General features: G+C 49.4%; 1 protein-coding gene across 1 annotated transcript; it reads right to left on the bottom strand.

Annotated features, from left to right (window-relative positions):
• Window positions 1-215: 215 nt before the first annotated feature.
• On the bottom strand, window positions 216-12,704 carry LOC146355517 (vomeronasal type-2 receptor 26-like). The gene is made up of 2 exons (XM_084829918.1): window positions 12,023-12,704; window positions 216-1,180 (listed from the first exon to the last, which is right to left on the bottom strand). The coding sequence occupies exons 1-2, from the start codon at window positions 12,702-12,704 to the stop codon at window positions 216-218; spliced, it is 1,647 nt and encodes a 548-aa protein (XP_084686044.1).
• Between the last annotated feature and the right edge of the window lie 532 nt (window positions 12,705-13,236).

The following is a 13,236-nucleotide window of genomic DNA, read 5'->3' as shown; positions in this document are numbered from 1 at the left end:
TAAATACCCAACTCCTATAGCATGATATCTCAGGACAAGGACAAATCGGTCAAACCAATATACACAGTAAATCAGCATTCGCCACAATGGTGCCATACCAGACGTACAGGACAAATCCTACAAGCAACCAACTAACCATTTCTAAGAATAGCACGCAAAAAAAGTTCACACCCAGAGGAAGAACATTATCACCCTTCTATACAAAATAAGGGCAATCATATGCAATCTTTTGGTTTCATCATTAAATGCTCCTTCTTATTAAGATCTGGCCTCAGTACAATAACGTAGCATTTGGGGATGAAGATGCAACCCAGTAATCCGAAACTGGAGGCCAAGATGGAGAAGACCTGCACAGCCACCATGTATTTCCCTTTGGTGCTCAGGTAGGTGGGCACAAAGGACACCCAAACACTGCAAAACACCAACATGCTGAAGGTGATCAACTTGGCTTCGTTGAATGCACCGGGCAGCTTCCTGGCTAGGGAAGCCACCATGAAACAGATGGCAGCCAGAAAGCCCATGTAGCCAAGGGCAGTATAAAACATGACAGCAGAGCCTTCGTTACATTGCAGGATGATCTGCCCAGTCTGGGAATGGATGTTGGATTCTGGGAACGGAGGAGAGATTCCCAGCCAGATCATGCAGATGCCCACTTGAACACTGGAGCAGGAAATCACAATGGAGTTGGCCAAACATTTCCCCAGCCATTTCCTCATCCTGTTTCCAGGTTTTGTGGCAAGAAAAGCCACTACCACCGTGATCGTTTTTGCTAACAAAGAAGAGACGGCGACTGAGAAGATGATGCTAAAGACAGTTTGTCGGAGAAGGCAGGTCACCTTCTGGGGCTGACCAATGAATAGAAAGGAGGACAAGAAGGAAAGCAGGAGGGAGACGAGGAGCATGTAGGTGAGGTCACGGTTGTTGGCTTTGACCACTGGGGTTTCTTGATATTTAATGAAGATTCCTAAGAGAAGACCAGTGGTTAGGGACAAAGAAAGGGAACAGAGAGCTAGGATAATCCCCAAGGGTCCTTTGTAAGAGAGGAAGTTGATAAGTTTAGGAACACATTGATCTCGGCCTTCATTTGGATGCTGATCATCTGGACACTTGTTGCAATGGTCTGCATCTGAGAAAAAGAAGAGCAGCTGCAGCATCACCAATTTATCCAAAGGGTAGTGCCCTGAAAAACTTTTGGACTACTATTCCGAGCATTCCTGGCTATTGGCCATGCTAGCTGGTGCTTCTGGAGACTGACGTCCCAAACATCTGGAGATCTATTTCCTGCCCAGCCCTGCTTTAAAACATATGTTAGTGGGTGAAAGCATAAATGCCATCAGAGGAAGATGCGGCAAGGATGGGGGAGAGAGCAGAAACTGACTACATGAATTAGGGATGAAAAGATGCCACATTGCAGAATTCCATGCAACAATATTTGATGGTGGCCTCTAGCTTTCAAGAAGGATTAAATACGTTCATGGAGGTTAGGTGTATTAGTATCATATAACCATGATGGCTACATGGATGGTTCTCCATTTTTCTGATTCAGTGAAGCTGCTATGGGAGCCTTTTTTTTGCTGATGAGGAGGATAAAATTATACTTTGAATAAACAAATAATACATACAGACATACATCCTACAGATACAAGTCCAGCTGGCTCTGCATGCCAGCTGCTTATTAGGGATGGACAAAAATCCCTTAACTGATCCCGAAGCTTGCTTCGTGGTTGGGGGGAGGCGCTCCATCCCTCCCCCCAAAATTCTGCCTGGGGGGGAGGCGCTCCGTCCCTCCTCCCCGAAATTCTGGCTGGGGGGAGGCACCCCATCCCTCCGGCCGCGAAAACCCCTCTCCTGCCGGGACGCAAATGGCGGCGACTGTAGCTGCCGCCGTTTGCGTCCCTGCAGTCAGCTGTGATAGGCTACGTAAATCTTTACATACCTTATCATGGCTGACTTTGAAAAAAAAAAAAAAAAGCTGCTGAACCGCCGCTGGAGCCCCCACCACCAGGGACATTCGAACAAGGTATGTCCTGTCCCGGGGGGGCAGAGGGGGGGCAGACCGTTTCTCCACCAATTTTGGGGGGCCAAATGCGCTGGCATTCGGCTTCCCCGAGATTCGTGGAGAAATTCTCTGACATCCCTACTGCTTATAGTAAAACAGGAGAGGTCTGTTGCCTTCATGTCTGGCTTGTGGGCTTCTCAGAGGTACCTGGTTGGCCCCTTTGGGAAAGGGATGCTGGACTTGATGGTCAAGTGATGTCAATGAATGTGGCTCTGCTTGTGTCCAGTGACTAGGAAAGTGTTTACATGGGGGGATTTCCCCCCTGAGTGATTCACTCTGAGCTATGGATGTACAAAAGTCACTTACCTTTTCGAAGGGTGACATTCGCAGTGGGGGGTAGGCGCTCCGTCCCTCCCCCCGAAATTTTCCCCGGCCAGCTCCACTCTGCAGTGACTCCACAGAGTCGCCGGCCGGGGCCACCCACAGCTGGACATCTGGCCGCTGGGTGGCCTGCACAGGGATGCAAATGGCAGCCGCCATAGCTGCCACCATTTGCGTCCCTGTATTTTGCCATTTATGTATTTAATAAATGTATTATGTATTTTACGTAGCCTATCACGGCAAAAAAAAAAAAAGGAATGCAAATGGAAGAGGCTACGGCGGCCGCCATTTGTATTCCTTTTTTTTTTTTGCCCTGATAGGCTATGTAAATACTTACGTAGCCTATCATGGCCTCTGCAGGGGCGCAAATGACGTCCCTGCATTAGCCGTGATAGGCTACGTAAGTATTTACGTAGCCTATCACAGCTATAATGAAGAAGCGAATGGCGGCTGCAAAAGCAGCCGCCGTTCGCAAAGCAGCACGAACGGCAGAAGGTAAGTGTTCCATTTCGCGTGCCTTTCGTGCGGGAGGGCTTCATTCCACCACAGATTTTTGGGGACCAAATGCACTGGCATTTGGCCTCACCAAGATCCGTGGTGGAATTCTCTGACATCCCTGCTCTGAGCTGGCGGCATTTGGAGGTCATTAGGGATACAAGACATTGTGGCCATCCAGGAGCCACTTCGGAGCTTATCATGGTAAAACCGGATTTCCTGAGACTGCTTAAAGTAATGTTTCTTTTCTTTAAGTCAGGTTCCCCACGGTATAGTTGTTGTGTGCCCCAACCCCCACATTTACCACGGGGATGCTAGCGCTGACCAGAGGTGCGCTTTTCACTGTTTCCCTGGTCAGGGGGTGTTTCCTGTCCCTGTGTTTCCCAGCACAAATCAATTAGTGTCTACTCAGAAGTAACTCCCATTGTGGTCGATGAATACACACATTGGAATTTACAGAGATCTCCCGCAATTGAAATAGCACATTTTAAAGCACTAATTCCCTCAAGGCTGTAAAGCACTTTCTTGAAGCTGCGATTCTCCATTGCTTGGTTTACTTCTATTAGGAACTAACTACTTCTACCTTCATTCATCTGATCCTGCACAGCATCGGGTTAGAAAGGGGGCTGCTGGTTTCCCATCCCTTTGTTTCTAGGATGGGAATTGTTCCTGCCTTTTCCAGCACAGACATACGTGTGTCTACTCAGAAGTATTCCGCACTGTGGACAATGAGGCTTCTTTTCCAAAATGCACACTTCTGACATTAATGAGCTTCCCATGAATTGAAATAATTCCTTTAGGAGTCTTAATGTCAAAGTTTTGAAGCTTTGATTGACTGCAACACAGCAGGGAGAATGCTGTGTTCTTTATTGCTGGAAGGAAGGAAGGAAGGAAGGAAGGAAGGAAGGAAGGAAGGAAGGAGTGTGGGGGAGTGGCAAGAGATTGGTCGAACTTTGGCAGGTTCAAGACAGAGACAACACTCTGTTCTTGTAATGATTGTTGCTTTAAGGGAGTAAGTAATGGCGGGGGAGAGAGGAGAGTGATTTTATCAGAGGAGAAAGGGTGGGGAGAGCCTGGATGGGGCGGGAAGCCTCACTTATTGGTTGGGAAGCCTCACTTATTGTTTGAGCAGCCCATGTCAGTCAGATGGCGTTCACTCAAACCTCCCCCCTCCCCTCGAAGTATGCTCTATGAAGCAACTTACACTGGTGCAGTGCACTCGCTCATGGAGCCCGGAGTGGACCAAAGCACACCAAAGCCGATTCCTTGAATAAGTCTAGGGATGGGGGAGAATTTCTCCCCGAAACTTCGGGGAGCCGAGCGCCAACGCATTCGGTCCTCCGAAGGTTCGGGGAGAAATTCTCTGCCACCCCCTCGCCACCCCCTGCCACCCCCCCGGGATGGGACTTACCTTTTACGAATGTTGCTCCTGGCGGCGGGTCCCAGCGGCAGTTCGGCAGGTCTTCGTCAGGGGTGGGGGCGGCAGCCGGTCTTTCGACCGGCTGCCGCCACCGCCATTATAAGTAAAAAAACAAAAAACAAAACCTGTGATAGGCTACGTAACGATCTACGCAGCCTATCACGGCTAAATTTTCAAAGTCAGCTGTGATAGGCTAAGTAAATCATTACGTAGCCTATCACGGGGCTTTTTTTTTTTTTCTTTTGAAGTTCGCGGCCGGGGAGACGGGGCGCTTCTCCCCGGCCTGAATTTCGGCTGGGCGAGGCAGGAAGCCTCCCCCCCGGCCTGAATTTCAGCCGGGCGAGGCAGGAAGCCTCCCCCCCAGCCTGAACTTCGGGGGGAGAAGCGAAGCGCCTCCCCCTCACCGCGAAGCAAGCTGTGAGACCAGGTAAGTGACTTCCATACATCCCTAAATAAGTCCTGTTATCCCTCCATTCGCTTCTCCTTCTGTTGTCATGGAACACCTCCTCCCCCTGGAGAAGGGTACTTGGTCACCCCAATGCATCGCCAACCAAAAAGTATCCAAGTAAGAAGGTCCAGGAAAGGCCCTCACCTGAGATGCTGGATTCGCTACCTGTCAAAGTCACTCTGTGGGTGAGCGGGTCCTGTGTCCAGGAATGTGGCCAGTTGCTTCCTGTGGATGGGGTTACTGTCCCCCTGAAGGAGCAGCTGTGTAGTCTGACAGTATGCATCAAACCAGCACTGCCAGTGGAGGCACAGCTGTCTTCAGTGGCTAGATATGCCAAAAAATAGCTCTGGCAGGTAAGAGAGTTATGGCACCTCCTGGACAGGGGTAGCTTGACCACAGTGTTGCATGCTTTGGTCACCACAAAACTGGATTACTGCAGTGAACTTTCTGTGGGGCTGCACTTTAGGTTTCTTTGGAAGCAGGCTGCTTTCCCCCCTGTCCTCCATTACTTCCAGATGTTTGTTTCAACTCCCTTTGTGAAATGAGGTAGTGAACACAATAATAATTAACAAAAAGCCACTAAGGAACCAGTGCCTACAACATCCCATCCTAAAATATGTTAGTGCATGTGTGCCCTATTCCCAAAGAACAGCTCGCTTTGAAGTCTCCTACCTTCCTGATTGGAGATGGTTCCTTCTGCACATGGGGCACAAGCATAGCAGCAGATGGGCTCTCCTTCCTGAATCATCTTGGCAAATCCAGGCCGACAACTTTCAGTACATCTAGAAAAAGGCACGGTCTATCCATGAAGATAAGAAACATCCAGGAAAATTAGTTAGGCCAGAAGTTATATTGAAGTTGGTGGAAATTATAGAGTTGGAAACAGCATACATTTAGTTTGTTAGTTAAACATTGTACCGGAATGAAGACCAGAATTAAGGAAGTCGAATCAGGGATTAGATTCAGAAAACTCAAATTGGGGCATAACCCCATCCTTCCACCTGAGGAGGGAAAGAAAGAGAGATGGGAGAGATCTTGGGGAAGGATTTTGTCACTGTGGTGGAGCCCATACCTTTTTTGTACAAACAAAAATAAATCACACAAAAATATTAATTTGGTTTCAGCCCAGATTCTCCTGTTTTAACAGCAACTCCTTTTACAGAGAGCCTCAACTGACCTTAAGGACAGAACAGTGGGAACAGCAACACGATCATGATGATATCATCACAGTGACACAGAAAAGCAGTTTTTCTAACCCGACAACAAATTGTGACAACATCCAAATTCCACTTCTTTCTTTTAATGACAATGAAGTTGGGGGCACCATAAAGACTGATGAATTCATGCTGGCCTAAGTTTTCTGAGCACCGTTCACTTCATCTGATGCAATGGATCCCCTTTCATGCCTATTCAGAAGTAACTGTGAGAATTTGCACAGTACAAAACTCTTCTTATAAATTTCTACTCTCAAGTATGGAGGACTGGATTACTTAGGATTAAGTATGAGAAAGCATACCTGCAAAGCTGAGAGTGTGGTTTCATGGGGTTGTAAAATAATGAAGGATTATAGGGTGGATTTAACAAATAAAATGACAAAAGACACTAAAGATGGGGGTGGGGGTGCTAAACACAAGAAAGCCAAAATATAGGATCCAAAAAGGAGTTTATGAAAACATTTAATGCCTTCAAAACTGGAGAGAGAGTGATCTACATTACTCTGGTGTGTTGCCTGAATTCAGTCAGCTTATCTCTCTATACCTCTCTCTCTCTCTCTCTCTCTCTCACACACACACACACACACACACACACACACTACATTCACACAGGACAGCCATGACTTAAAGCAAATTTTGGGTCCTGTCCGACAAAGAACACCCAAACTAGGGTTGTTGGAGAAATCCACCACGGACTCCAGTGGGTCTGGATTCTTTAGAATCCGCCCCTCCCCGTGGTGGAACAGAGCAATTCCCCCCGCCACCCACGGAATCCCCCCAGGATTGAACCCCCGAGCTGCTGTGGCTGCAAATGGTGGCTGTCGTAGTGGCCGCCATTTGCGTCCCTGCATTAGGCCTTGATAGGCTATGTAAGTATTTACGTAGCCTATAACGGCAAAGAGCAGGGGAGCAAATGGCGCGATGGGCACCATTTGCGCCCCTGCTCTTTGCCATGATAGGCTACATAAATACGTATGTAGCAGATCACAGCCTAAGGCATGGATGCAAACGGCAGCCGGCATAGCAGCCGCCATTTGTGTCCACAGCGCAGCAGTGGCTCCTGGAGGTCTGGCTGCGGCCAGTGAGGATTCCAGGGGGGAGGGATGGATCGCCTCTCCCCCCGCAGCAGATGCCCAGGACCAGAACCAGGTGAGTAATCTGCCCATCCCTAACTCAAATATTGCCATACAATGGCATGCATGATGCAAGGCAGGGGGATCGATCCCTTCATAATCCTGCTCCCCTGCCCTCTCTGCTATATTCTGTGGAATTTGTGTTTTGCAATGGCCATGCTCACCAGAGCAGCCATTTTGAGAATGGGCACACCTCCTCAGGGATGCCATTTTGTGACAGCTCCCACAACAGTTTGGAACATTTCAATTATGCCCTGAAACAGTGAGAGGAGCACTGGCCTGGCATACTTCTCAGCAGGACTTCGGAGTTCCCGTATAATCATTCCAAACCATAGTCACTATATTATTTCAGTATAAATATTAAATAAATGGATTTGGAGATCACATTCCTGTAGTGTTATATACAATAGCTAATGCACTGATAGAAGTTAAGGCTGAAATCCTATGCCCACTTACCTGGGAGTAAGCCCCACTGAACTTAATGACAAAGCCTTATTGAATTCAATGGGACAAGCTTTGCATTAGACATGTATAGGATAGCCCGGGAAGAGATATTAAAAGGCATCAAAGTTTTTCCTACCTGGTTCAACAGCTTGAGCCAGCCAATGGCCTTCTGATCAATGGTGAACTTGATCTCTGAGGAGGCCTGTCTCTCTATACTCCCAACTTCCACTCTAGCAGTGGACTTGTTTGGAAATATCATCCAGTTCACGATAAAAAAGTCAGATGCCAATTCCCCGTTCTCATCCAAATAAGCTCCATCCACGGAACTATTGTAAAGCTGGAAATGTCTCAGGAAAGGGTGAAGCTAGAATGACATGGGGAAAACACCCATTTGGTAAACAGCTAATTCCATTATACATCTTTGCTCTCCACATGTGGACCTCTAATCTGCAGTCTTCCAGGCTGATGAGGCCTGTTCAAGCATTATGCCTCAACATGGTATCTTACTTAGCCTGTCCACAGAATTCCCAATTGCCTGGAGAGTTCTACTTACATTTAAGTGGATGTGCTTACATGGGGGGGGGGGGTCTCCATGAGCAATTTACTCTGAGGTGGCTGTGTTTGGAGGTTGTTCAGGATGTATGACATCCTGGCCATCCTGCAGCCACCCCGGAGCTTATTGCAGAAAAAAATTGTTCTTCTGAGACTACTTTTAGTCCGATTGTTTTCCTTAATTCGGCTTGGCTGCTCTTCTGTTGTGGGGTGCACCCCCATTCCATGTTTACTCTGGCATGAGAGCCCTGCCCAAGGGTGTATCTTTCACCTGGCCATGACTTCACTGACCCCAGGCAAGGGGTGTTTCCCCAATGTTTCCCCCACCTGTATTTCCCCAATGTTTCCACCATTTCACTGCTGGCCATCAGAGTTCTGAGGCATTTACTTCACCTTGCCTACCACTAAAGTCTGCTGGCTATCCCCCCGAAAGTATAGGTGTGCTCCGGGTAGCCTGTAACATTTTTTTAAAAAAAGTAAAGCATTAAAGAGAAATAGCCCTTTTGTCTAAAATACCTACACCCCCTGTGTCACTGTCTCACTTTCTCACTATTGTGTGATAGTGAGATAGGGGGTATAGGAATAGCTGGAAAATGGGAGATGGTGTGATGGGGGTACTGGTATTCCTGGACAAATGCATCATAGTGACACAGTGACATTCAAAACATCTTTGTAGGTTTGGTTTCTACTTCCTTTCAAGATGGGTGATTTCTTCCATCTCACTATGCCTTTCTCACGCAATTGCTCTTCCATGGAATTGCAGAATGGCATGATAGAGCAATTGGGTGATAACGGCATAGTGATATAAGGGGTATAGGTGCTGCTGGACAAATACGAGCTAGTGACAAAGTGCGATAATGATTTTCAAGGGGAAGGGGGAAAAAGTAATTGGTGGATTTGGGCATAGCTTGAGGAAACAGGTGTCTCCTCAGAAGTAACTTCCATTGTGGTCAATGAGCCTTGTTCAATAAATATCCAAGCTGTGTGTCTTTACTTTTTGCTTTGTTGAAAGGAAGTAATTAATAGGTGGGGGAAAGAGGGAGAAAGAGATTGATTTTGGGGAAGACCATTTCATGTGAGGAGACCTCCCAGGATTTTATACAGTAGCAAAGGATCTGCAGCTGTGTTTCCTTAATGTTTTCTTTGTTGGTGTAACACAGAACTAGTGCTAAGCTTCAATCCATCGCATTACTAGGGATGTACGAAAGTGACTTACCTTTCCGCAGATTATGCTGATGCTGGGGGGGAGGCATTCCGTCCCTCCCTGCGGAATACTGGCCAGGGGGGAGGCGCTCCATTCCTCTCCCCCGGAATCCTGGCCGGCCGGCTCTGCTCCACAGGGATTCTGAGGAGCCGTCAGCCAGCTCCGCCAGCAGCCCGACATCAGGCCGCTGGCTAGCAGGGATGCAAATGGACGCGACCGTAGCCGCTGCCATTTGTGTCCCTGCAGTCAGCCATGATAGGCTACATAAATGTTTACGTAGCCAATCACGGCTGATCTTAAAAAAAAATAAATGTGCGTACGCAAATGGTGGTGGCCATGGCCGCCGCCATTTGCGTTCTTTATTTTGGCACGTCTGAGTCTACATAAACATTTACGTAGACTAAGACAGCGAAAATAAGGGGAACGCAAATAGCGTAGCATCTACGCTATTTACGTTCCCCGTATTTTCGCCATCTTAATCTACGTAAATGTTTATGTAGACTAAGACGTGCCAAAATAAAGAACGCAAATGGCGGTGCCCATGGGCGCTGCCATTTGCGTACGCGGGTTTTTTTAATTTTTTTTAAGTCAGCCGTGATAGCCTACGTAAATCTTTACGTAGCCTATCACATTTTTTTGTTTTTTGGGTTTTTTCTACTGGAAATGGCGGCGGCGGCAGCAGGTCGGAAGACTGGCCACCACCGCTGCCGCCGAACTGCCACCGGAGCCGCCGCTGCCAGGAAGGTCCGCCCAAGGTAAGTCCCATCCCGGGGGTGGTGAGGTGGTGGCTGGCCGTTCCGCCACGATTTCAGCCCGAAGCGCACAAAAGCCGACCCATGAAAAAATCCGAATAATCTTCCATGATTAATAATATTAATAAGTAATATTATCATAATTAATATCAATTAATTAATATTAATTATCAGTTAATATTATAATTACTATTACTATTACTATTAATTACTATTAATTATTAATTATCCTCCATTAGCTGAATACACCTCCATTATTTAAAGACCAATAGCCGAGGCACATCCTTTTGCAGCGACCTTCGGCAGGTTTGCCTGCCCCACGCTGAGAGTATGGATGTCAGAGAACTTCGCCACGAATCTCGGGGAGGCCGAATGCCAGTGCATTCGGCCTCCCGAAATCGGTGGTGAAATGGTCTGCCCCCCCGGCCCCCCTGGGATGGGACTTACCTTGGGCGAATCTTTCTGGCGGCGGCGGCAGCTCCGGCGGCAGGGCAGCAGCGGTGTGGCGGCTGCGGCGGCTGCGGCGGCCGGTCTTCCGACTGGCTGCCGCTGCTGCCATTTCCAGTAAAAAAATAAATAAATGTGATAGGCTACGTAAAGATGTACGTAGCCTATCACAGCTAGATTTTTAAAAAATACTGTGATAGGCTACGTCAATGTTTACGTAGCCTATCAAGGCTGATTTCAAAGAAAAAAGAAAAAAACACGCGCATACGCGTAGATGCTACGCTATTTGCGTTCCCCTTATTTTCGCCGTCTTCGTCTACGTAAATGTTTACGTAGACTAAGACGTGTCAAAATAAGGAACCCAAATGGCGGCGCCCATGGGCACCGCCATTTGCGTATACTTTTTTTTTTCTTTTAAATCAGCCGTGATAGGCTACGTAAACATTTACGTAGCCTATCACGGCTGATTGCAGGGACGCAAACGGCAGCAGCTACGGCCGCCGCCATTTGCGGACCGAGCCAGCCAGGATTCGTGGGGGAGGGACAGAGCGCCTTCCCCCCCAGCCAGAATTTCAGGGGGGAGGGACGGAGCGCCTCCCCCCCCACGAATGTCACCCTTCAAAAAGGTAAGTGACTTTCGTACATCCCTAGCTGAGAGCCTCCTCTCCCTGCACAGCAGCTCCCTTTCTTCAGCTGAGGATGCTCACACCCTTGCAGAGCCTTGAAGTGCTCTACAGCTGCCCAGCTTCTCTGGCTGAGCCCACTGCCCTGAGGCACCTTGATAATAATAACAACAACAACAACAATAATAATAATAATATACTATCAAATTTACTATCCAATTGGAGAAGACCCCTTCCGTCCACAAAGGAGTGGTCTTTGGGTTGATGGGGTTGTCTCCCATCTGTGCAGAACTGGCTCGGTCATTGGCTTAATTGTTATTTAGCTAAAAAAGAGGGGTGGGGAGGAGAGAGATGAGTGTGTGTGTGTGTGTGTGTGTGTGCGTGCGCGCGCATGCCAGCTCAGTGCAGCTGAGGACCCAGCTCAGTGCAATCCTGGCATGTAAACTTTTTAAAACAAGGGGGTTGGGGGGGAGTATTCAATTCATCGCCATCGTCATGATCATCAAAATTATTGCTCTCTCCATCTCATGCCTTTCTTGAAATCTGGACTCAGCCACGGATTGTTTTCTCTCTGTTGCTATATACTCTGGTGAAGTTGGTAGTGTGTTTGTAAGAGAGAGGGAGTGGAGGTTAATGAGATATGTAGCAATACTATAGGTCAACTAAGAAGTAAATCTCACTGAATTCAATGGGACTTACTCCCATGTAAGTATGCACAGGACTGATGGCTTAAGGGAATAGGGCAGATGTGTCTCTCTGTGTGAATGCCTTCTTGGGTGGGGCATATGAAAGCAAGAGATTTTACGGATTTCAAATGTTTCATGTGAGTTGTAAAAGTTGGTGTAAGACTTCAGGTGTACGACCGCCCGCCCCCCCTTCCTTCTTCCCGCCTTTGGCTTGGCGCACCTACCCAGCCCCGAGTTTGCTGGCGCGCGCGACTGGGGCACTCGGGCCCGGGCGCCACCCCCTCCTCGGCCGGCTCTTGTGGGGTCGGCGGATGGCCCGGTGGCTGCGCCAGCGGTGTGTGCCCAGGTGCGGCACCCATTCTCCTGCTCCCATACGGGGGCGCCAGCTCTTGCGGCTGCAGCGCGCCCGCCCCCTCCCTTGTTTTCCTCCTCCTCAGGCGGTCGCGCCTGTGTCCCACTCCCCTGCAGGGGCGGCGGCATTGACGGTGGTGGTACACCTGCCCCCTTGTTCTGCCTCCTCCCCGGGGTCGCGGCGTGCGAATGCCACCGCGCCCCTGGGGCGCTGCCACTCGCGGCGGGGCATGCGAGCTTGGGTGCCGCTCCTTCCTCACGTCCCTTGCCACGCCGGCAGTGTTGCCTGTGTCGGAGCCGGCGGCAGACATCAGGGGGTGGCGCCTGTGCCTCGCTTCCCTGCGGGGGCGCCGGTACTTTCGGCGGTGGCACCCCCCCCATTGCACCTTCTTCCCCCTGCACTGCCGTGGGCCCCGGGATTGCCTCCCTCAGGGCGCGCGTGCTTCTGCGCTGCCCCTCCGGGCCGCAGTTTGCTGCGCCGGCGGGAGCGCCTGCCTTTCCAGCGGCAGTGTGCGTTCGGGTGCGGCGCCGGTTGCTGCCGGCGCTTGCCGGCATGCGAGACCGCTGGCGCTTGCATCCGCAGCGTGCCCGCCCCCCCCAGTTAGCCGGCTCTCGGTGCCACCCGGGGAGCTCAGCGCGCTCACGGCGGCGGCACGTGCACCCCCCTGGCGACGGTGCGTGCACCCCCCCAAGACAAAGCAAACACACACACACACACCAAACCAAACCAAACCAAATAATAATAATAATAACAGTAACAATAACAATAACAATAATAATAATAATAAATTCAAAAACAATGGGGGAAGAAGGGAAAAAGAAAAAAAAAGAAAAGAAAAAAAACAGGGGGGAAAAAAAGAAGAAAAAAAAAAGAAGGGGGGGCAAGGCAGTGCCCGCATTCAGGCCCGGCTTCCGTGGCCATGGGCCCTTCCCGCGCCTTCTGAGCCCCAGTTTTTGCAACGGGCGATAATCGCCCCCTCCCTCCGCATCACTCACCTCTTTAGTCATTATCGGCAGCGATGTGTGGCCCTCCTATCTAGAGGTGCTCCCCACTTCCATCCCAGGACTCTCCACCTTAGCTTGATCT

The sequence above is a fragment of the Heloderma suspectum genome, chromosome 2 (assembly GCF_057233095.1).
Source record: "Heloderma suspectum isolate Gila_16-S chromosome 2, 16-S_ref, whole genome shotgun sequence".
NCBI lineage: Eukaryota > Metazoa > Chordata > Lepidosauria > Squamata > Helodermatidae > Heloderma > Heloderma suspectum.
The sequence above is the reverse complement of the archived record's forward strand: the minus strand, read 5'-3'. Positions and strand labels throughout refer to the sequence as shown.

Coding starts and splice junctions, on each gene's coding strand:
- LOC146355517 (XM_084829918.1), bottom strand. CDS start 12,704: ATGCCGGCAAGCGCCGGCAGCAACCGGCGCCGCACCCGAACGCACACT. Junction 1,181..12,022: donor GCCAGCAAACTCGGGGCTGG/GTAGGTGCGCCA, acceptor AAAGTTTTTCAG/GGCACTACCCTTTGGATAAA.